Source organism: Panthera pardus, unplaced genomic scaffold (genome assembly GCF_024362965.1).
Source record: "Panthera pardus isolate Hobbes unplaced genomic scaffold, ASM2436296v1 HiC_scaffold_8, whole genome shotgun sequence".
Classification (NCBI taxonomy): Eukaryota; Metazoa; Chordata; class Mammalia; order Carnivora; family Felidae; genus Panthera; species Panthera pardus.
In genome coordinates, this window is record NW_026527013.1 from 149,760,566 (window position 1) to 149,782,916 (window position 22,351).

Consider the following 22,351-nt stretch of genomic DNA (forward strand, 5'->3'; position numbering starts at 1 on the left):
CCAGCCTTAAGGTGTTTTTCTTAAGAGTAAAGAAGAAAGGAGAGTATGAAAAAATGGTGGGGGACCAAAGGCTAAAGTGCTTCATGGGAAATGATACTTTGATTCATCTGTGATCTCGATCTACCTCCTCTCTGTTAGGTCCAGATTCTCCGGTCTCCCTAGACCTGAAGCCACACCATGGATGATTTTGAACGTCGCAGAGAACTCAGGAGGCAAAAGCGGGAAGAGATGCGGCTTGAAGCAGAAAGGTAAGGTCCTAGGTTGAACACTATTTGTATTCTGTTATTAACAGTGCTGGTTTCAGGCTTCAAAGATCATCTCCCTGAAGGGCCAAATATATTGCACACTAAACCTTTTGCAAAAGTTGTGATGGAAAATTTTCCTGTTATGACTCTAACTTATGCGTAAAAAAAGAACACCAACATCAAGGAAAAAAGATTCTAGAGGAATCAAACAGTCACATTAAATCAGAGCCTTTCATAGTGGAATTTTTAAGTGACAAAAGCAATGTGTGGATAAAAGTTTAAAAAGCAGTATAATATTGAAAGGACAGGAAAAATGACAAATGCTGACAGTTGAAACCAACAAGGAAATGGGAGCCTTAGGTCTAAAAATACAAAGGCAGGGGCGCCTGGGTGGTTCAGTCGGTTAAGCATCTGACTTCGGCCCAGGTCATGATTTCACGGTCCGTGAGTTCGAGCCCCGCGTCAGGCTCTGTGCTGACAGCTCAGAGCCTGGAGCCTGCTTCAGATTCTGTGTCTCCCTCTCTCTGACCCTCCCCCCATTCATGCTCTGTCTCTCTCTGTCTCAAAAATAAATAAACTTTTAAAAAATTTAAAAAATACAAAGGCAATAAGTCCTAGATGGATCTTGTGACCAGTTTTTATTCTGATTAGAAAAGTAGCCAAGTCCAGTAATCCATGTATTAGAGGTTAATAGTTAATGGAGTTTGTTACTGTGGATATTCTGAGTCTAGTTGGAAGCTGTCATGTTGTATGTCGTGGTGACTTCAAGGGCAGGTTGGGGAAATAAAGCAATGACATAGGAAGCATGGGGCATAAATGCATATCGTAAAATTTTAGGCCTTAGAGTGAAGGACAGTGGCGTTTAATGTGGCTTACATCAGACAGAGCAGGCATTCACCGGAAGAAAAGTGTTAAATAATGTTCTTATAATTAAATCAATGTTGCCTCACACAAATTCCAATGCACAGATGAAGAGATGGTAGTAAGGTGATCCCTTAGTGATCCTGCAGTAGAAAATGGGAAACTTAACTCCTATAACAAAAGTATTTGGTGCTGTAGGCTCATGTATGTGTATGGAGAACCCAAAAGAAGAAGGTAAAATTACTGCTTTGGATCAGCTTGGCCAGAGAAGGCTGCCATTCATGGAATGTCTATGTCCATAAATATGACACCATGAATGGTACCTGGGCTGTGTGGGTTCAAGTCCCTGCTCTTAGCCACTAATGAGCTGTGTGGCCATGAGTAAGTGACTTCTCTCTAAGCCACAGTTGCCATATTTGTAAAGTAGGCATAATGTCTGCAGAGCTTGTGTGGTTGTTGTGGAGATTATTGAACTTCATAAATGGCCTAGTTGGTACCTGACACATAGCAGACTTCCATAAATGGTAGTAGTCGTTGTTGTTTTTATTTTTTAACCATTATCATTGGCTAAGCAAGTAAGGAACAGCAATGTAGCCATATAGATAGCCAGAACTAAACATCAATGCCAAGGAAGGGCAGTCATCATCCTGTGGTGAAACTAGTCCGAAAAAGCTCCTTGGATGTGGTAGTCCGTGGAGGATGCCGTAATAGTGATGAAGAGTAAAAGGAGAGCCATCTTGGCAAGAAAATGACACCAGGAAAAGCAGAGAGGTGGAAATAAGAATCCTGGTATAAGAGACCTATTGATTGCTTAACGAGGAATGAGCTGGACTCACACATCTTGGGTGTTTCTTTTTCCCATGCAGGGCAATAGAGACTTAACAGGGGGTGCTGTGTGTGATGAGATACATTGGAGAGTGATCTACAGTGCACTAGAGTGTGGGAAGAGTTAGTATTGAACATATAGTAATGAGGCCCTGAATTGGGGCAGCAAATATGGAAATGAGGGCCAAATATGGGAGTCTTTATGGAGGGAAAATTAGCAGACCTTTCAGGAGAAGGAGAAACTCAAAGGCAATTCCAGAGAATTTAATTAGGTCTGTGGAGCTGGGAATCTCCCACAGTGTTCTAGATGGAGAAACTTGTTCCATTCTTGGGTGTACATGGTGGGGGGGGGGGGGGCTGTTTAATTTCAGGTAGAAACCACATCCAAATGGAGATTCCCTGTAGGCATTTGGAGATAGAAATGTTCTATCTTTTTTCAGAAAGGGAAAGAAATTATTATTAGAGAATAAGTTTGGGCTCACCCAGTATGGTAGTACAAAAGCTGAAGGTGGATGGTTGTGATAGTGTCAAGAAAGCAAGTGTAAGATCATAAAAATGTAATAGAAACCATCAGAGGAGACAAAAATGTCAAGGAAATGGGGAGAACCAGGGAGAGCATCCGTGTGGAGTAGACATCACAACCTTCTAGGCAGTGTCCAGGCCCAGTAGGACGTACCTCTTACTCTTTCTAGTGATGTGTTATATGGCCTCAGATTCAACTGCAAGCTGATGAGATATCTTTACATGACAAATATTTATTAAGCACTAACCAAATTTCAGTGTCTGTGCTAGGGACAGGACAAGCAATGGTGAGATACAAATAGCCATGGCTTCTGCCTTTATGTCCCTCACGTCATGCTAGGAAACCAAAGTATAGCAATGTCAAAACACAGACCAGGCTCAGAGTATGGGGCTAGAAGGACTCAGGAAGGAGAACAGGAAATTGAGCATCAGGCTAAATCAGTACCTTCAGTCTCTTTGCTTTCCAGGTGAACAGGAAGATGGGGAATCAATGTGAAGGGAGCAGTACTACTGTATTGCTGTGGCTAGAGCCATACTGTAATTACAGTGAAGAAACTCTTTCTTTAGAACCAGAATTTTGCTTAAGAACTTTCCACGCACCTCCATGGTTTATTCCTTCCAGTTTTCTGTTTTGTGTGGAAGAACATGTCTTCCTTTAAAGTCAATCATAAAAGGAATGTACTCGGTGAAGCTTAGTTAGGTACCCTTAATACTCTACAATAAATTTACACAAATTTATCCTACTCTGTTAAATTTACATTTCTCTCTGTTAATTCTTTTAGAATACTATGTTTCAACTAATTCCCTTTCTTTCTTCCTTTCAATTTTTTTTTTTTTTGAAAGGAGTATTTAAGGACCTCCTTACATTCGGGCTGTTACCTTTTCACGTTTCAAGATGAACCTTATAGTTCTGTTATTCTGGGGCGTGTTAAGTAAGTCCGTGTTCACTCTTTCGGATTTTGTAAAATCTGATCATTTATGGGAAAGGGAAGGTCAGGTTTTATGGTCCAGCCAACTTTGATGGTAAAGTTCAGGGTGTGTACAGGAAACAGATGGCCAGAACCAGAAATCAAGGGCCATCTAAAATCATGGTTTGATCTGAAGATAAAGGATGTAGAAGAGCCTGAGCAAATCCCTCTTCCTTTATCTTTAGACCTTGGCTTCCTCATCTGTAGCTGGAGTCAGTGTTTTCTCTGGGGACTTGGTGGTCATTTTTACTTTCCTTTGCCTTTGGTTTGTCTAACTTTTTAATAATAATCATATATTTACATAAAACAATAAGGCACTTTCCATTTTGGAAAATGTGACTCTATGGCCCCGGCCATAATACCCGGGGCCAGACTGGAGAAGACCTAACTTTCGTTTGGATTCAGGGAACTAAAAGAAAGAACTCAACCCAAATCAGGAGTGCCAGTGAAGTCAGTTAGCAAGAATTGAGTGGCCCCAAGGCTCAGAGCTGCAGATTCATTCATTCACACCTTCGACAAATTTTAATTGGGCATCTACTCTGTTCCAAGCCCTATTTTGGGCCCTGAGGATAGACCAACAGAATGACAGAACTGGGAAGAGTATGTCTACTGCTTTTCAATCTGTACAAAACCAAGTGATGATCAAGAAACTATGTATTTATATCCTCAAATATAATTTGTACCCTGATATTCATTGATACTTACTAAAGATGGCTTATGCCCTTTGTATGCTATACCCCTGCAGCCCATGTGGGAGAAGGGACAACAGAGACAAGAGAAAGTTTTGTTGATTTCCACTTCTTACACACAGAGGCTTTCCAGATAAAATACCCTGTTATTTCAATTAGTTGTTATTGAGCTTGACTAGCAGGTGCAGTTCTACTTTGCAATGACAAATAATTTAAAACTCGTACTCTCACCAGATGTTATAACCACAAATTAAAACAAGCCAGATTCTTCTACATTTCATTCGTCAGAATACATTTAAAAGATTATTTAAAAAGCTAACCCTTGTGCCATGCTGGCTCTCAAGGGTTTGGGGCTGGCGTGTACTCATTGTATCACAGCTGCCCTGAGAATGTCATACACCTCCCTCATTCTGCGGGTTCTAATCTCATCCATTTCAAATCATCTGGCTTCCCATAACCTAGACTGTGAGCCTAGTTAATCAAAAACCTCCTTCCCTTCTTCTCCTGCCCTTAACCTGTGCATTTTTTTGTTATTCACCTTGTCCATGTCCTCCATTTCGCTGCCACTCTAGACTCCTTAAAATGAGGTCTTTAGATTTGGTGAAAGGAGGCACTTCATTTGGTCATCAAAAAAAATGTATTGACTATCTATAAAGTGCAAGATACTATACTGAATCATAGGGATGAGTGGTCACCAGTCCAGGCAGTGCCCCAACAGTCACAAAGCTCATATCCTAGGTGGATTAGTAACTTTAGAGCAATCTTGACCAAAAAGGAGAGGAAATAATTTCAATAGAATAAATTAAGCAAGTAACCATTGAAAACTCTAAATGCATGGTTTCTAAGTGTAAGATACTATTTGTACACATCTCAAATTAAACTGTATTTTTAAATCAATTACATATTTGAACAAATAATTAGTTTTGCTCTTTATTATTCTTCACCTGTATTATGAGAATAAAATATTAATGGGTATATTCTGTCCCCTTTCTTTATCTGTCTTTTATTTCACTACCTCTCTGCCTTTATCTATTTCTCAGTGCTTCGTAATGCATTTTCCCCTGGTCTATATGTATCTTTATTAACACTTGATTCCTTTGCCTCCATTTCTCCTCCCATCTGTGTACTAATCCATTTTACGCTGGATTATTTATGCAGGTGCTTTTGTATCATCAGGGAATACGTACATTTCAAGGGAGAAAATGTAGGGGAAGAGGAAATATTTTCAAAGGGGTCAAATCCAGCTCTCTTCCTATTCAAGTAGAAAGCAGAAGTGGAAAAGAATGCTAAGCCTTTTGTATGTATCTGGCAAAGATGGACTGATCACAGCACCAGCAGTAGGGGTGTCTGTCTGAATAGAACATGTGTATTGTACATGCATGAAGAAGCATAAGAAGGTGTCAACAGTGAGAGACAGTAGAGCTTAGCAGTCAAGGGTGTGGCCTGTGCTGTCAGATCCCAGGTCTGCCACTTATTAGCTACATGACCTTACAAATTATTCGATATTTCTAACCTTGTTTTCTCCTCTATTAAGTGCGGGAAATAATAATATTCACCTCATAGGGTTTTTATGGGGAAACAAAGGGATAATACATGAAAGCATTAACATAGTACTAATCATCTGGTGTTTATTATATAATCACTTATTGAATTATTATTTTCGTCTATTGAGTGTTATTCAATAAACATCACTATATAGTTTTCTAATCCGATTCTTTATAACACACAAAGAAATGAAGACATACTTTACATTTACCATAAAGCAAAACAAAAAATATGAAGATTTTCTTTCCATACTTCTGAGGCTACAAGAACCTTAGGCAAGATAAAGAGCAGGAATGTTACTTAGTGAAGAGTTTTGAGTGAATGTGATTGGTAACAAAGTCTGAGGGAAGACCGTGCTGTCTCAGCCAGAAGAATCAACACTGATTCAGGTTGAGCTCTTCTTTTACATGTGGCCAAAAGGATTTTGAGCTTGGGTATATCTGCTAAGAAACCTACAGTGATGTTCTCTCCATGAGATCTTCAGTCAGACACGCTTCCCAGTGCTGGGCTCGTTCTCACAACAAGCTGCTCCCCCACTTTTCAAGACATGAACTCATTACATTCCTGGCTCATGCTTTCCACATCCGACGTGAGCTTCTCTTTCAGATCAGAAGAAAAGCCCTTATTGTGGAGTGGCGTTATCAGATTCAGAGGCTCAGAGACATAAATAAAAGGAATGAAAACACTCCTGCTGTTGTCATCGTTCATACATTTTTATGAGCCTCTGAAATATACTGATGATTAGACATTTGAAAGTAAATATTTTCACTACAGTAGAAAAACAAACAATTTTTAGAAATCCACCGAGTCTAAGTAGCTCCCTCCCAGAACTCTGTCACTAGAACATTTCTATGGGAGTTAATAGTGTGGCCAATCAATGGTTGTACAACATACATACACAAAGACACTTTCATTTACAACGCGTGGCATTGTGGCCTTGAAATTTTAAATCAAATCTTTCAAATGTAATTTTTTGTTATTCTGTAATCGGAAAATTTTTCCTCATTAGGAAGTTAAGTAAAATATTCCTTTCAAAATGTCTAAATTATTAGAGTAGCTAAATTTGCTCAAAAGTATCACTCAGAAAATCTCAGTTCTCTCAGAAAATCTATCACTCCAAGGAGCAAAACAAGTGTTAGGACCTGTATCTACATTTCTCCTTTAAGTTAAAAGGCTTTTTTCAAGTAATTTGTTTGGAAGAGATTTTAAACTACTTGTGTAAGGTTTTTGTATTTAACTTGATATTGTTTGAGATCAGCCCATCTTGAATGTAGAACCTGGACAAAATAAGATAGATATTTTTCACCTAAGAGATCTTTCCTTACTTAATTTGTGTCCAGCAACATGAAGAATCAAAATATATATGCATATTCATATCGTCCCTCTCTTGTTCTCTCATTCTAAATAGACATGATTTATTCCTCTATTAAGTTGTAAGTGATTAAATTATAAAAGGTGAATTATAAAAGGCATCCTGGGACCAGTTTCCACTAACCGAACAGTTCTTCTGCTGCTAAATGTATCCCACTTTAAGGTGGCCCGTGGAGCATCAAGAGTCTAGGATCTACCCAACATGACAGTCATTCAATAGAAATTGAAAATCTAGGAGCACCTGGGTGGCTTAGTTGGTTAAGTGTCCAACTCTTGATTTTAGTTCATGAGTTCAAGCCCCGTGTCAGGCTCTTCACTGACAGTGCAAAATCTGCTTGGGATTCTCTCTCTCTCTCTCTCTCTCTCCTTCTCTCTCTCTCTCTGCCCCTCCCTTGCTCACATGTTCTCTCCCTCTCTCTCTCTCTCAAAAATAAATAAATAAAATAAAAACTTTAAATATCACCTACTGTAGCCACGTGGTTAATTTTCCAAATCATCAATGATGTCTTTTATTTAAGACATGACATATGTAAAACATAACTCAGAATTTTACCTGAAGGGTTCAGTTCAGCAAAAATAGTTCTCAAGTGGGAAAGAGTACCAGCCAAATCTCTCATCTAGTGTTAGAAAGAAGGAACCATCATTTGTTTAGCATCAACCAAGGGCCAGATTAGGTGGTATACTTCATAGACCTTATGTAATTTAATTATCAAAACAACGCTGTGTCCTTATTTAGTCTGTTCAGGCTGCTATACCAGAATACCATAGATTGGGTGGCTTTTAAACAACAGGAGCATTTCTAGAGGCTGGGAAGTCCAAGGTCAAGGTGCCATCAGAATCCATACCTGTGAGGTTCTGCTTCCTGGTTCATTGACAACTGCCTTCTTGCTGTGTCCTAACATGGTGGGAGGGGCAGCTGTGTTCTCTGGAGTCTCTTTTATAAAGGGCACTTATCCCATTCATCAGGGTGCCATCCTCATGACCTAATCACCTCTGCAAATCCCCAACTCCAAATTCCATCACAATGGGTGTTAGGTTGCAACATCTGAGTGCAGAGGAGGGCAGCAAACATTCAGTCTATAGCAGACCTGGATATTGTTACCCCTGTTTTATAGCTGAGGAATCTATAGGACTGAAAGGTTAAGGAACATATCCAACTTCACATAGCTAGGGAGTGCAGTCCAGTTCTGCCTGTCCCAAATCTCAAAACCTTTCTATTGCAACAGATTGATCAATGGAATTTTTCATGTTTCAACTGGTTGTCTTGGCTAAAATTCCATCATCTCCACAATGCCAAAATAACTCCCTAAGATGGGGAAAAATCATTCAAAGAAACAGACTGAATAAGGCTATTGGGCCTAATTGGACTGTTCTTTATGCTTATTCAGGTAAATTGCTTACATGTGTAGACACAGTCATTGTTTTGTTTGCCTTCTAAAACTCTCCTGTGTTATTCCCATTTCACAGAAAAATAGAAACAGAGAAGATCAAGTTTTCCCCCACAAGCCAAAAAAGGATGTTGGCATAACTGCTCTTGACTTTTCTTTGGATTTTTCTCAATAAGACTATATTCACCATTAGGACAGGGACTTAGTCACATCATCACTCATAAAAGCTTACGGCTGTCACTGACCTAATAGATAATCTTCTTCAGTGGAATGTTACTTTTTCACTTTTGGACCACACACTACTTTGAGTCTCTGATGAAAGCTATAGACCCTCCTCCAAGAAAAATGCACATATGCACCCTCAAAACTTGGCACTATTTTCAGTGGCGTCATGGACCTCCATCCACAGACCTCTGGGGAGCCCATGAAACTTGGGCCAAGAATCCCTCATCTAATGAATTTTAAAAGCTTCATTTTACATATGAAGAAACTTAAGTCTTGGGATGCTGACCTCCTCAGGATCACCCAGCTAAGCTGAGGTAGATCCTTCTTGCACTGTGTATTTATTCATCTCCCTGAATAAATGGAGCTGTCAGTAACAAATGTCCCAGCTATTGATTAGGACAATTGAGATTACTTCTGGGGAAATATATATACTAGAATGTATTGCACGTAGAGTGTGTTTTTTTTTAATTTGAAAACAATTTATTGATAATATTTCTAAAGGAGATTATTTCAGATTACTTCATGGGAAGTAAAAGGAAAAGCAAAGAAAGATAAGTGGATAGGCAGAATGAAAATGACTAATTGTTAGGAACTGGGAATCCAATTTTGCCAAGTCAAGAAGGAAAAAAAAAAACTGGTGATTTTGCAAATAGAACCCTACCTGCCATCAATTTTCAAAGTCTTTTATTTGGCATATGTTATCTTGGGAGCATTTCTTTAAACAGAGCTTAATTATGATACTGAGTTATTATGTAGGATTTCTTTATCCTTACTGGTTTCATTTAGCAGTGCAAACTCATCAAAGGATTTTTCTCACTAAGTATGTGAAAGAACTGATTTGATTCCTTAAAGATTTTGTGTTTCATCTTTATCACTACTATTTGTTGAGAGGATAGGACACACTGGAGGGGGACACAGATATAATGCCTTTCAGAGTGCAGGATCCTTCAGACTTGGGTTTGAGTTCCAGCAGGGTTACCAAGGATAACCCTTAGCCTCTCTAAGCCCATTTTCTCATCAGGAAAATGGCCATCATAAAAGCTCATAAGGTTTCTTGTAGATTAGAAAGCACTAGATGGATAGATGACAGATAGATAGATGATATGTAGGTAGGTAGGTAGGTAGGTAGGTAGAAAGGAAAGAAGGAAGGAAAGGAGAAAGGAAAGGAAAGGAAAGGAAAGGAAAGGAAAGGAAAGGAAAGGAAAGGAAGGAAAGGAAAGGAAAGGAAGGAAGGAAGGAAGGTGGAAAGGGGAATGGAAGAAAGAAATGAAATGAATATTTGACTAGTGCTCAGTAAATGATACTTGTTGTTACTGTATTTTGGGCTGGCTAGAAGACAAGGAAGAAGCTATCAGGAAAGCCCTTTCCGGGTCAGGTCCCCAAGAATCACTGAATATATGCACAGCTCCCATGTCTTCAGACAGTTTGGTCTAATCTCGACTATTTCAAATCTGTTTTAGCAGCCTGCCTTGACAGTAATGGGAGAAGTATGGATATGATGTCTCCATGCTGAAAAGAAAATCTGCCTTCTTATTTCTAAGAGTCATTTTCCCTACTGGTCTTTATCTCAATAATTATATATCTAATATTCAATTAATCATATATTTTACATGGTTTTCTTTTGCCTTGTGGAATTATCATTTCTTTTTTTCATATTACATAATTATGGTTTCTGTACCACTAACACAGTAATCAAAAGCCTCTCAACCGTATATATAAATACTGTACCAATAATATAAAGAAATTGGGTACTCATTTTTCACAAAATAATTTTTAATCATTTTATTCTAAATTCATGATTTTTATTATGAAATAGCTGATACATGCAAAATGATACTATTAAGGCATACAGAAGTTGTAAATCATTGTAATGCATATATCATAAAGTTATCATTGAGCTTTAAGATCTAGAAAATTTCCAATACCATTGAAATTTTAAACTGACCTCTCCAATCCTACCCCCTCGCCTCTCCAACAGAAGTAACTAGTATCCTGAATAATTCATTTATTTTTAAATAAAATTCTAAATAAGATAACATGAATTAGGTGATAGTTTTTCCAGACCTGTGATCCAGGGAATTCTAAAGATTCTCTCCGAACTCTGTTGAAAATGTTAATGAGAGTCCATTATTGCCTGAGAGTGCCTTTCTAAACACACAGGTCCGAAGGAGTCCTTCTGCTGTCTAAGGCTGGGAACCTTGGAGGAGAATTACAAACCAAGAATTCTCTACAAACAAAGAATTTGCATCAAAATCAAATAAAAATGTAACAAAGGCCATCAAATATGTATGTTGAATCTATAGATTCTGCCCATTGGTTTTTCTCACTGACCAGCCAGATGTAAGAGATCTGGATTTGTAGCCTTCATTTGGCCAGGTGGAGTGATAGACAGGAATCCTTACAGACTATTCCTGATTCTTAGTCAAGGGAAATCTATTGCTTTGAAGTCTTCAAGGGAAGTTCTTGAACTTTATTATCCCCAAAGTCCTTAGCAGTATTATAAGAAAGTACCACTGCAATGGAAACATGAGCATGTTGGAATGATGTCGTAGTGGCTGTATAAGTGGATTCTCATTCATCATGAATGACGTTAAAGAGGAATAATGAGCATGTTTTGTAAATAGAATCAGTTCTTTTCACTAGTGTGCTACCTAGTAAGCAGTGTTCATCAGCAGTTTTGTAAGAATGTAATTTTTTAAGAACTTTGGAAACATTCACTTACTTTTAAAAGCTTAATTTGCTAATTATAAATCACCTTTATGTTTACAATTGTTAAACAAGTTTCTGATGTTTTCTTAGCCTGGCAGAAGTGGCCAGTTTTGAACATACTTTCAAAACTAAATTTCTTTTAAAATATCCCATAATTTGGGGTGCCTGGGTGGCTCAGTCGGTTGGGCTTCTGACTTTGGCTCGGGTCATGATCTCATGGTCCGTGGGTTTGAGCCCCGCGTCGGGCTCTGTGCTGACAGCTCGGAGCCTGGAGCCTGTTTCGGATTCTGTGTCTCCCTCTCTCTGACCCTCCCCCATTCATGCTCTGTCTCTCTCTCTCTGTCTCAAAAATAAATAAACGTTAAAAAAAAATTAAAAAAAAATATCCATAATTTGTATTGGCCTCTCTTGCAGTTAGTCTAGATTGGTGAGATCTGACATTGCATTTGAGACTAGTACCAATTGACCAAGTTAAAATGTGAGAGTTTATTTTCCATTTTAATAACTCCCTACATCGCATACAGTTCCTTTGCTGGAATAAAAATCTTGGTAAAGTACACATCAACCACTATAAATAGCAGCATAAGCCTGTACATTCAGGAGAGTCTCCAGAGAGTATATTTTAAACTGCACATTGTTTAGAATAGGAAATTCTTCCAATGTTCATATTTTCCATTGTGGGTGACATGGACTATCCCATATCACATCTTCACTAGCTTCCATTTTCCTGTACCATTTAGGAATCCAGCTGATAAGTTGCCAGAAGATTACTCAATATGTGCTTTTTATTTGCCTAAGGCTAACCTGGGTCTTATTGTCCGGTGGGAATTTTGCATAACGAGGGGCTCTGCAAATGAAAGCTTGATAACTCTCTGCACCGGCACCAGCAACTAGATAATGAAAGGGTCCTTTCTTTCTGGAGCTGGTCCCTGGACTCTACCTACTCAGAATAACAGCAGTCACCCATTTTTTATTCCCACGGAAAACCTTGCACTGTTGGCAGGTCTTTCTGGGGAACTCAAGAGACTAGCAGGGAAAATAAATGGGCAGGAAGTGAATAGACGAGCGAGCAGGAAGAGATGATGGGTTATTGTGCTGGTTCAAAGACATGAAGCCTCAGCAGGTACGATTACACTGCATCTTCCCCAAGGCACTGTTGGCAACTCTAGTAGATGTAGACCTCTGCCCACTCCTTCCTTGAACAGTCCTTCTGTTTCTCTAATCAACTGTTGTGTAAATCTTGATTTTTCAGTGGGGCCCATTTGAGGGACCTAATCTTCACCCACCATTTCTTCTCCCTTGATGAACAAGATGAGAAACTACCATTGAGGAGCCTTGGTATATAGCAAGAGTTGATATCTGATGCCCTTCCTTCCTGCTACTCCCCTTTTAAGAGCCTATAACTCTTCCTACCCAACCATGAAAGCCAAAAATCTGTCTGTTTTCTGAGCCAGCATCCTCAGAGTATATCCTGGCTACCCAGGGAGTATCATTGCTACAGAAGTTCCGTGGGTTACAAACTGAACAGAATGAAATTTTGTAAAACTCGGGACTGAGGCAGGATGGAAATTCCTAATGCTTTCATCTCTAAGTGCATCACATCACAGGAACATGATTATAAGTTCTGTCTCATTGTGGCATTTGTCAGAGCTGTGATAGAGCTGAACCAAGGCTCGGGGGGCGGGTGGCGGGGTGGGGGGGGGGAGTGTCCCCTGCAGAAAGGAGCTGGTTTTCCATGAGAACTCTGCCTGAGTGCAGAAGTACTGCTGAGAGACATATTCTGGTATCCCATTGGGTTATATGGTCAGAAATTAAGACTCTCTCTCCTACATTCTCTGAAAAGAGTTTGAAAATCCAAATCATTGAACCCAGACTTGCTAACATTTCCAGGAGCCCACAGTCCGTGGCTAGGTCAAATCTGGAAACTATGTCATTTATTACAATTCTGGTGCTTTTCCTTCTGCATTTTGCTGTGCCCAGCCCATATAACTGCCTCTGACTACAAAAATACCTTTTAGATCCAGGATAAAAGAGGACACACTGGATAAAAGTTGAGCGGATCTGGACCTCCTCATCTGTCAAATAGAACTAACACTCCTCAGGGTGGCTGAGAAAATTAAATGAGATATTATCAGATACCACATGCAAAGAAAGGGTGATTCACATGACATGTTTATTATGTAGAGGTGCCTGCATGATTAATTAAGTCAATTCACTTCTGTTTTACTTTATGTGGGGTTGCAAGTTTCATGCTGGTCACACACTGGGTTCCAAAGGAATTTTCATACTCTGTACGCAGCTATCTTACGTGATCTGACAGGCCCTCAGGCGTTCTAGGCTTCCAAAAATCAGGCGCAGAGAAAATGCTGTAAAAGGTTACCTGTCACTTTCCCTAGAGCCGTTCCCCCTTGGAGACGGCTTATGGCCTCAACTGCAGTTTAGAAAAAAAAAAAAAAAAAAAAAAAAGCAAAGCCATTTTATCTTCCTTTCCCTGAGTATGTGAATTAAGGAGACAATTCCAAAGATTTAAAATGATGGCTTTATCCCAATCAAAATAAAACCGTGCTGTCAGTCACTTACTTGTGTGGTTTTGCACGTAAGTTAGCAAAGATCTTCAGACTCAGCAGGATTCTGTCATCTTCCACACCAGTATCCTCTCCCCAACCTCTCGTAACTGGTGAACTCTTTCGCAGCTAGAAGGCCCAGCTCAACTCTCATCCTCTGGAAAACATCTTCCAAGAGGCCCCCTGTCAAAGTGACCTCCCACCTTGAGTTTCCCATGGCTCTTTCAATGTATGTGAATTATTATATTATTATTCATATTAATTAGTGTATTATTACCATATTATATGCTATTTTATATTACTATTTGTATTAATTATTACCATTTTATGTTACTATTTTATTTTATTTGTTCATGTGTCTGTTTAACCCACCAAATTAAGAGCAACTCTAGATTAAAAACTACACCTTACCTACTTTTATTTCCCCAAAGACCAGTACACAATGTTGAATAAACGAATAATGAATAAACAGCTACTTCAATTCATATGTATGTACCAAGGTAGATTTTGCTCAGTTCGCTAAGATATTTATGGGGAGGCGGAAATGTTAGTGACCTTCATGGTGTTCTCCAAATACTGACACCACCATATCTTCCTTGGGCCTCCCTCACTACCTTGAGCCCCTGGACTTTTGACTTCCTATCTTTTTCCCTAGAGATACAAAAAAAAAAAAAAAAAACAACCTCATGTATTTCTCTAGTTATTAAGGATGCTTATACTTCTACCTCCTATAATTTTTATCATTATGCTTAAGTTGTATCATGGAGCCAAATGACAATATGCTAAGAATCAAGTCCCTTTAGTTGGCGTGTTTAATGCTCAAACTCCTAATAATGCTTGCAACTAACATTTGCATTGTAAGACCTGGTAATTGTCAAATTACCGGGTTTATACCAAACCCTAAAGAGTGCAGCAGTGAACAAACTATATGATCAAAAGTTTCTCTTATGAAAGGCCAAGTCTGTTGTCCAGAGGAGTGAACTTCTTCAGTTAATCCAGGAGAATAGGCAGAAGTAGGTGAGGGGTAGAGCCAACCTCAGGCTATCATTTGTCAACACTCCTTTTGAAATAAAGAGTGTTTAACATACAAAGTGAGTCTCAGGTTTAGACTCTAAATAGTGGATTGTTTTCTAGTATTGGGAGGTAGTGATGAACCAAGAAAAAAAGAAGACATATATTAGAATCCATTTAACCAAGATATGTGGGGTTAGTTTTATTTTCAGTGAAGTGGGGCCTTTTTTATGTTTTTATAAATACATACACCTTAAAAAGTATGATTTTAGAAGGAGGAGGAGGAGGACTTATAAATAACCATTAGTAAAAACTCTAGATTAAGATTCAGATTAATTCAGTAAACATTGACTATGATACAACACATTCTACAGTAGGCATCAAGTTTCTTGATTATAAAAGTAAGCCCTTTGGTTAATTCATTCACATAAAATTTGTAATTAATAAAATCAATGAACTGGAATACCAGAAATACTGGAAGTACTGTAGAATAGCCTCAAAATTGTAACTTTTAATTTTTTTAATGTTTATTTATATTTGAGAGAGAGACAGAGACAGAGTGTGAGCTGGGGAGGGGCAGAGAGAGAGGGAGACACAGAATCCAAAGCAGGCTCCAGGCTCTGAGCTGTCAGCATAGAGCCTGACAGGGGGCTCCAACTCATGAACCATGAGATCATGACCTGAGCCAAAGTCGGATGCTTAACCGACTGAGCCACCCACGGACCCTGTGTATCTTTTAATTTTTAATTTAATTTCTAATTCTTACATCCACTGAGAAAGAGTCAGAGGCAAGTTGGTTTAAAGTTATCCTAAAAAGACACTGAATTCTAAAATACGTCGGAGAATCTCAGATTACATCAGCACTCTACCCTCCAATGTGTTTTAGAAAGCTGGATGCAGGGGCGCCTGAGTGTCTCAGTCAGTTAAGTGTCCCTTGATCTCAGCTCAGGTCATGATTTCACAGGTTTGTGAGATCGAGTCCTGCATCGGGCTCTGCACTGACAGCACGGAGCCTGCTTGGGATCCTCTCTCTCCCTCTCTCTCTGTCCCTCCTCCACTCATGAAGATGAGTGTACACACACTCCCTCTCAAAATAAATAAATGAAACATTTTTAAAAAGCTGGATGCATATTCCAGATCATTGGATCTCAAATTTAAAACATCCACTGTTTTTTGTATAACAGTATTATCTATTTTCTTTGTTGTCTTCATGAGGTCTTAAGATTAAAAAGCTTTCCAGACAGATCTTGGCTTTTAAATGAGAAAAATGGATATGATTTTTTTTTAATTAAAGGTTTTCACTGAAACACTTGCCTGCTTCTAGTCTATAAATTAATGAATTTAAAAAAAAGAGCTCTATTTGCTTTTCCTGCCTTGATCCTAATGATAGCTTGATTTCATTTTTTCAATAACTTCAAAGCAAAGTAACATGTTAAAGCTGAAAAGCTTGCACTTAGTCTATTTCTAATCTCCTGTGTCAAGCTGCCACCATAAAGGCATCCAAAAATTCTACAAAAGAACATTTATAATAAATTCAATGAATTCAACACGCGTAAGTGTTTAATTACGTTAGGTCTCCCAGGTGCAAGCAAGTGTAGCAACTGTAATCTATTGTCTTGGTCATTCGGGGCTGCTCTAACAGAACACCATAGACCGGATGGCTTAAACCAACAAACATTCATTTCTTGCAGTTCTGGAGGCTGGGAAGTCCAAATACCAAGGTGCTGGCAGATCCAGTATCTAGTGAGGGCCCGCTTCCTAATTTGCAGTTGGCCATTTTCTTGTTGTATCCTCACTTATTGAAGAGAGAGATAGAAAAAGCAATCTCTCTTGTGTCTCTTCTTATAAAGGCACTAATCCCACTCATGAAGACTTCACCTCCATGACCTTCAATTGCCTCCCCAGAGCCCCACCTCCTAATACCATCACACTGGGGGTTAGGATTTCAACAAACGAATTTTTCAGGGACACGAATATTCACTCCAACTCATCTATGTATCCAAATGAGGACTTTGAATCTCAGGGTTCATTCAGTCTTGTGACATGAAAAGCATTCCCTCCACTGAGGGAGGTGTTTCTCAGGTCCTCCCTTGGCTTGGGTAAAGTACTCCTCATGACGATTTCACCTCCCTTTGCTCTGACTTCGTTACCCATGAAGCAGTCTCTGGTGACTGGGAGGCTTGCTGACATCATGGCTTGGGGAATGGTGGGAATTTGAGAGCTCTCCAGGCACTGAAGAGGGAGGTCATCCGTTCTCTTAATTAACTGGCATTAATTAGCATTCTGATGTCCATGTGAGTGTCTTGTGAGTCTGGAAGCCCTCAGTCTTCCTGAGACCTGTCAACTTGAAGAACTCCCAAAACCCAGTTGCTGGTGCAGCAAAGCTTCTAGATCCTGTACTGCACTGAATATCTCAAAAAAAAGACCACTCTGGAGAAGCCTCTAGGAGGACCAGCCCACAGGACTTATTGATGTAGCATCTCTATTCCATTGTTGTCCCTCTCTAACCCAGAGAGAGAAAAGCAAGCACTTGTTGAGTATCTGCTGTATGTTTGAGGCTGTATCAGGTGCCAGCAAGGTATTATGAAATATCCCTGCCCACAAAAAGATTATAATTTATTTGGTGAGAAAAGATCCCTGCCCCCAAAAGATTATTTGGTGAACAGTGAATAAATAAGCCTCTGTGTGTACATCCATCTATTTCTATCTATAGATCGGTATCATAATCATGTACTGGTTCGTGTGATCTGTTAATTACAAAATAGGACAGTACCTAACAAAGTGTCCTTCATATAATGTACATAGTAAACACTATACCCAAAGTATCCAAAACACATGATGAACTATTTCTCTAGCAGTAAGAACAAGTACATGCTTTACTCCAGGCCTAAACCACCACCCCCCGCCCCCGCAAAAAATCTGGATTTGATTCCAGCTGTAAAAGCCACGTGTAAATTTAATATCCAGATGCAGAAAGTGGACACCAGCAAATAAATTTATGGTTGTGGAAATATTTGGATACTTTGAACAAGAGTGATACACACAGAATTATGTGGCTTATGAACTAACATGCTTCCTTTGAAGATTTGACCTTTTCTCTTAAACTAGAATCCTTAGAGTCCTCATGATAGTTTCTTAATTTCCTTCCAGTTCAGTTGTATCTATGGACAACAAATTCTACATTCTAAAGCATATCACTATGGCCTAGATTCAATTTCCTTTGGGTAGAAATCATATCCTTCCTGTACATACTTCTTTCCTAGAATTATAGGGGTATATGTAACTATTTTCACTGAGACCAGAACCAGGGTTTTATAGACGTGTACCAGCAACCATTCAGTCAAGCAATTGTTGTTAGAACCGTATTTCCAAGCACTATTTCATTGTTTTTAAAGATGTGTTTCAACTTAACAGAAACCCATGGGGGAGGGGAAGGAAAAAAAAAAAAAGGTTAGAGTGGGAGAGAGCCAAAACATAAGAGACTCTTAAAAACTGAGAACAAACTGAGGGTTGATGGGAGGTGGGAGGGAGGGGAGGGTGGGTGATGGGTATTGAGGAGGGCACCTTTTGGGATGAGCACTGGGTGTTGTATGGAAACCAATTTGACAGTAAATTTCATATATTGGAAAAAAAATAAAATAAAGATGTGTTTCAAGCTGGAGGGCAGAGGGGGAGTTGGAGGCATGATCCCCTTAAGATAGAAACTTTTCTCTCCAGGAAAAAAGAATAGTCTAGCTGGTTAAAAAACCCAGACTTTTAAAAAAAAAAAAAAAAAAAAAAAGAGCTTAGAGAGCAGACCTAAATAATTGTTGCGAAAGAGTTTAAACAGAAATAGGGAGCCTCACAACAAGTTAGCCAGAGCGGCTGACTCATACATGACAACATAATTCTCTCAAAGGCACGCAAACAAGAGTAGGCTCAAATAGTCTCCTCTTTCCTCCTGAGATGGCAAAGTACAAAGAAAGAAAGTCACGTGCAGGAAGACTTTATAGAGGTGAGGCTAGACACTGGTTCTTAAAGAATCACTAGAATTCAGGGAAGCAGAGGGAATTTTAAAAGACATTCTAGGCAAAAGAGAAGGAAGAGCCTTGTTGGGTAAAAGCAGAAAACTTCAGGAAATATCAGGCAAATAGTGGCAAATGCTAATCATCTTTTCACGGAACAAAAGTTCCCTTTATGATAAATGCTAGGGTACATTGCACTGATTGGAGATGTATGTTAAGTTGCCAGTGGGGATACAACCAGGGGTCAGGATATGCTTAAGGGAGAGAGTCAGCAATGGAATGCCGGGACTCAAGGACTGGCCTTGGGAAGGAGAGAATGCCCTCCTTTTAACTGAGTTGTAGTATCATGCCCTCCTTTTAACTGAGTCGTGGTTTAGACACAGATTCCAGAAAGTAGCTGCTTCTAGGTGGAAAGGGACAGAATGCTATTCTCAAAAAGCACTCAGGGGTGCTAAGTTACTTTGAAGATTTTATTTCTAAGGGGGATGGTGAGTACATAGAATTTTCCTTATTCCTTTCAGTTTGTTGAAAAGATTTCAGAATAAAACACAATTTTAAAAAGGTACAGAGCGCTTATAGCTGTTACCCATGTATCTTCAATCATAATCTGCCTATGGGTGTCAATAGGATCACATTACTAATGATAAAATTTTTTGAAAGTTTTTTGAAGTTTTTACTTATTTTGAGAGAGAGAGAGAGATAGCATGAGCAGGGGAGGGGCAGAGAGGGAGAGAGGGAATCCCAAGCCAGCTCTGTGCCATCAGTGCAGAGCCCCATGTGGGGCTCGAACCCATGGATTGTGAGATCATGACCTGAGCCAAAATCAAGAGTCAGATGCTTAATCGACTGAGCCACCCAGGCACCCCACTAATGATATAATTCTTAATGCTACCTGCTTGTGCAGGATGACCACTCCACCACCAATTAAAAAAAAAAAAAAAAAAAAGTCCTCTCTGATTGTTTCTGGACATCTGTCTCACATAAGCTCACGAATGGTATACTCATCCACCCTGTGCAACCTCCCATGACTCCTTGCTGGCAGGCCCCTATTTCAGTGAGGCCCTGGCCCCCACTCTGCATGAAGGCATTTGCAGAACCCTCCACTGTCACTGCCCTGGGGCCCGCCCTGAGACCCTGGGCCTCTGTGTCAAAGGCACCGTCTGGTGTCCTTATGCTCCAAACTTCAAGGTACCAAAGTGGCCTTGTATTCCTTTCGGTCCTCCAGAATTCTAGAACCATGCTGTGCTCTGGACAGAAGTAGGGGTGCTGACCCTATCCTCTGCTCTGTTACCCTTTGTCACTCAGGCACCAAAGCTTGGCCTAGACTCAGCAAACACCTTGTGGAAACAGTTTCAGCTTCCCTGCAGTCCACCTTTCCTCGGGGCACAGACCTGGGGCAACAGGGTTGGGTTCAGGCATGTGATAGCAAACAACTCCCCAGACCTCCCTGCGATTCTCCCCCACCCAGACCCGCTTTACCACTCAGCCATACCCAGATGCATCTCAATTCCAACGGTGGGCACCATGAAACTTAAGGCCAGGCCACCATTCACATCACTTATCCTTCCATCTTGACTCAACTACAGAAAAAAATAAATCCACTTGGTCAAAGTAGTTCTTTGCTCATTATGAAGCCACGTGCACGAATTCATTTATGTGGCACATATTACAGAAGCCCTGCTGTCTGCCAAGCACTGTGATAACTGGAACAAGGGGAGAGTCAAAAAGATGGTTGGGCACAGTACTTCTCCTCAAGGAGCTCACAGCCTAGCAAGGGGAGAAGGAAATCTAGAAACCCACTGTTAGTGCAGTCTAGAACCTTGAACTTCATGTTGCCTCAAATAGATAGACTTCCCAGGTACTGAAATTCAGGGAGGTGCTCTTTGAAAGATCTTTTTCTCCCTTCTTGAAATCAGGTTATGTGTTCCTCATTTACTAAGACCTTCAACAAGAAAAATACAATACAGAATGTCCTGAAAGAGTTGAAAAATGGGCCTCTGAAAACAGTATGAAGCTTTCTATGTTAAGGTCAAATAAATTTTTTTTTTAACATTTATTTATTCTTTTTGAGACAGAGAGAGACAGAGCATGAACGGGGGAGGGGCAGAGGGAGAGGGAAACACAGAATCGGAAGCAGGCTCCAGGCTCTGAGCCATCAGCCCAGAGCCTGACGCGGGGCTCGAACTCACGAACCGCGAGATCGTGACCTGAGCTGAAGTCGGACGCTCAACCGACTGAGCCACCCAGGCGCCCCTGTTAAGGTCAAATAATAACAACAAAACTAGCTTTACAATAAATGCTGGATATAGACTGACAAAGCAACAGATCTGGAGAGGAAGAAAAACAATCCTGGATTTAGCACAGAAATGAATGAATGATCTCTGTAAGAGATGCTATTATCAATGTGAAAACGATGTTCAAGACGTGTTAACAGGAACGTGGCAGGCAGCACTGGGCCTTCATCCAGGCACATTCAGACTTGGTCAAGCCTTTATTATGTCCAATTTTGGTTTCCCGCTTGAAGAGTTGTTATGTTTCAGGCTGATATTAAAAGAATGGAAAATAGGTACTGGCACGTAGCCTAGAAAAGATGAGGCTAAAGCATGATTTAGTACCTGTGGCCCTGATAGAGATAAGTAGGTTTCTATTTTGGCAACAGGAAGTACAGTTCAGTAACAGAATAAATTGAGCATAAGTGTGATTAAATACTGGGGCCTTGATCACAGGATGCCATCTTTGAAGCATAGTACTTTAGCCCCACTGCCTTCAGAGTGCCGTTCACTTTCTATCTTGTATCACAGTGTTTGTATACATACCTTACCTCCCTCTGAGTCTGACCTCCTCATCTTTGGATCCCCCACAGCATTTCCCTGGGTGACTGGCTTGTAGTAAAAATTGAAATAGTGTTAAGTGAGAAGGGGCGAGGCAGGAACATGTTGGGACAAAACTACATGGCTGCCATTGTGAGAGATAAGAGAATGTAACACACACGATACTGTACAAGCCTACAGACAGATCACACCAAGAATAGTTCAGAGAATTGTGTCAGCAAAGGCCACAAGGATACTAGTTAAGGACAGTGAGTTGCACGGGAAGGGTAGGGTGAGGGTAAAGGATGACTTTCCAGAACAGTCCATTCATTCCTCCACCCCCACCCAGCCCACCATGGATCCCTAGAGGAAAACACAGCAGGAACTAGGAAGACATTAGCAAAGATGCAGTGAGGCAGGAGAATCAAGGAAAAGGCATTACTGGAAGGTAGAAAGAAGAATAAAGAGAGAAGAGGAGTCTGTAATTTCTGTGATGGGACATGGATAAAGGGAGGAGTATTTCATGGGAAGTTTTCTTAGGAGGACCCATTAAAATGCAAGATCACAGGACAATGCAAAGCAATATCGTTCAAGTGAACATGTTCGATGCCATG

At 40.0% G+C, this 22,351-nt stretch overlaps 1 protein-coding gene across 9 annotated transcripts in view; it reads left to right on the forward strand.

The window, feature by feature from the left end:
* CALD1 (caldesmon 1) overlaps positions 1-22,351 on the forward strand; it is a 187,726-nt gene that overhangs the window by 86,839 nt on the left and 78,536 nt on the right. For all 9 annotated transcript variants that reach the window (XM_019452817.2, XM_019452814.2, XM_053897271.1 and 6 more), the window contains one exon: positions 139-248. In XM_019452817.2, coding sequence (XP_019308362.2) covers positions 178-248 — 71 coding nt within the window. In that variant the 5' untranslated portion in view covers positions 139-177. The remainder of the gene's footprint in view (positions 1-138; positions 249-22,351) is intronic.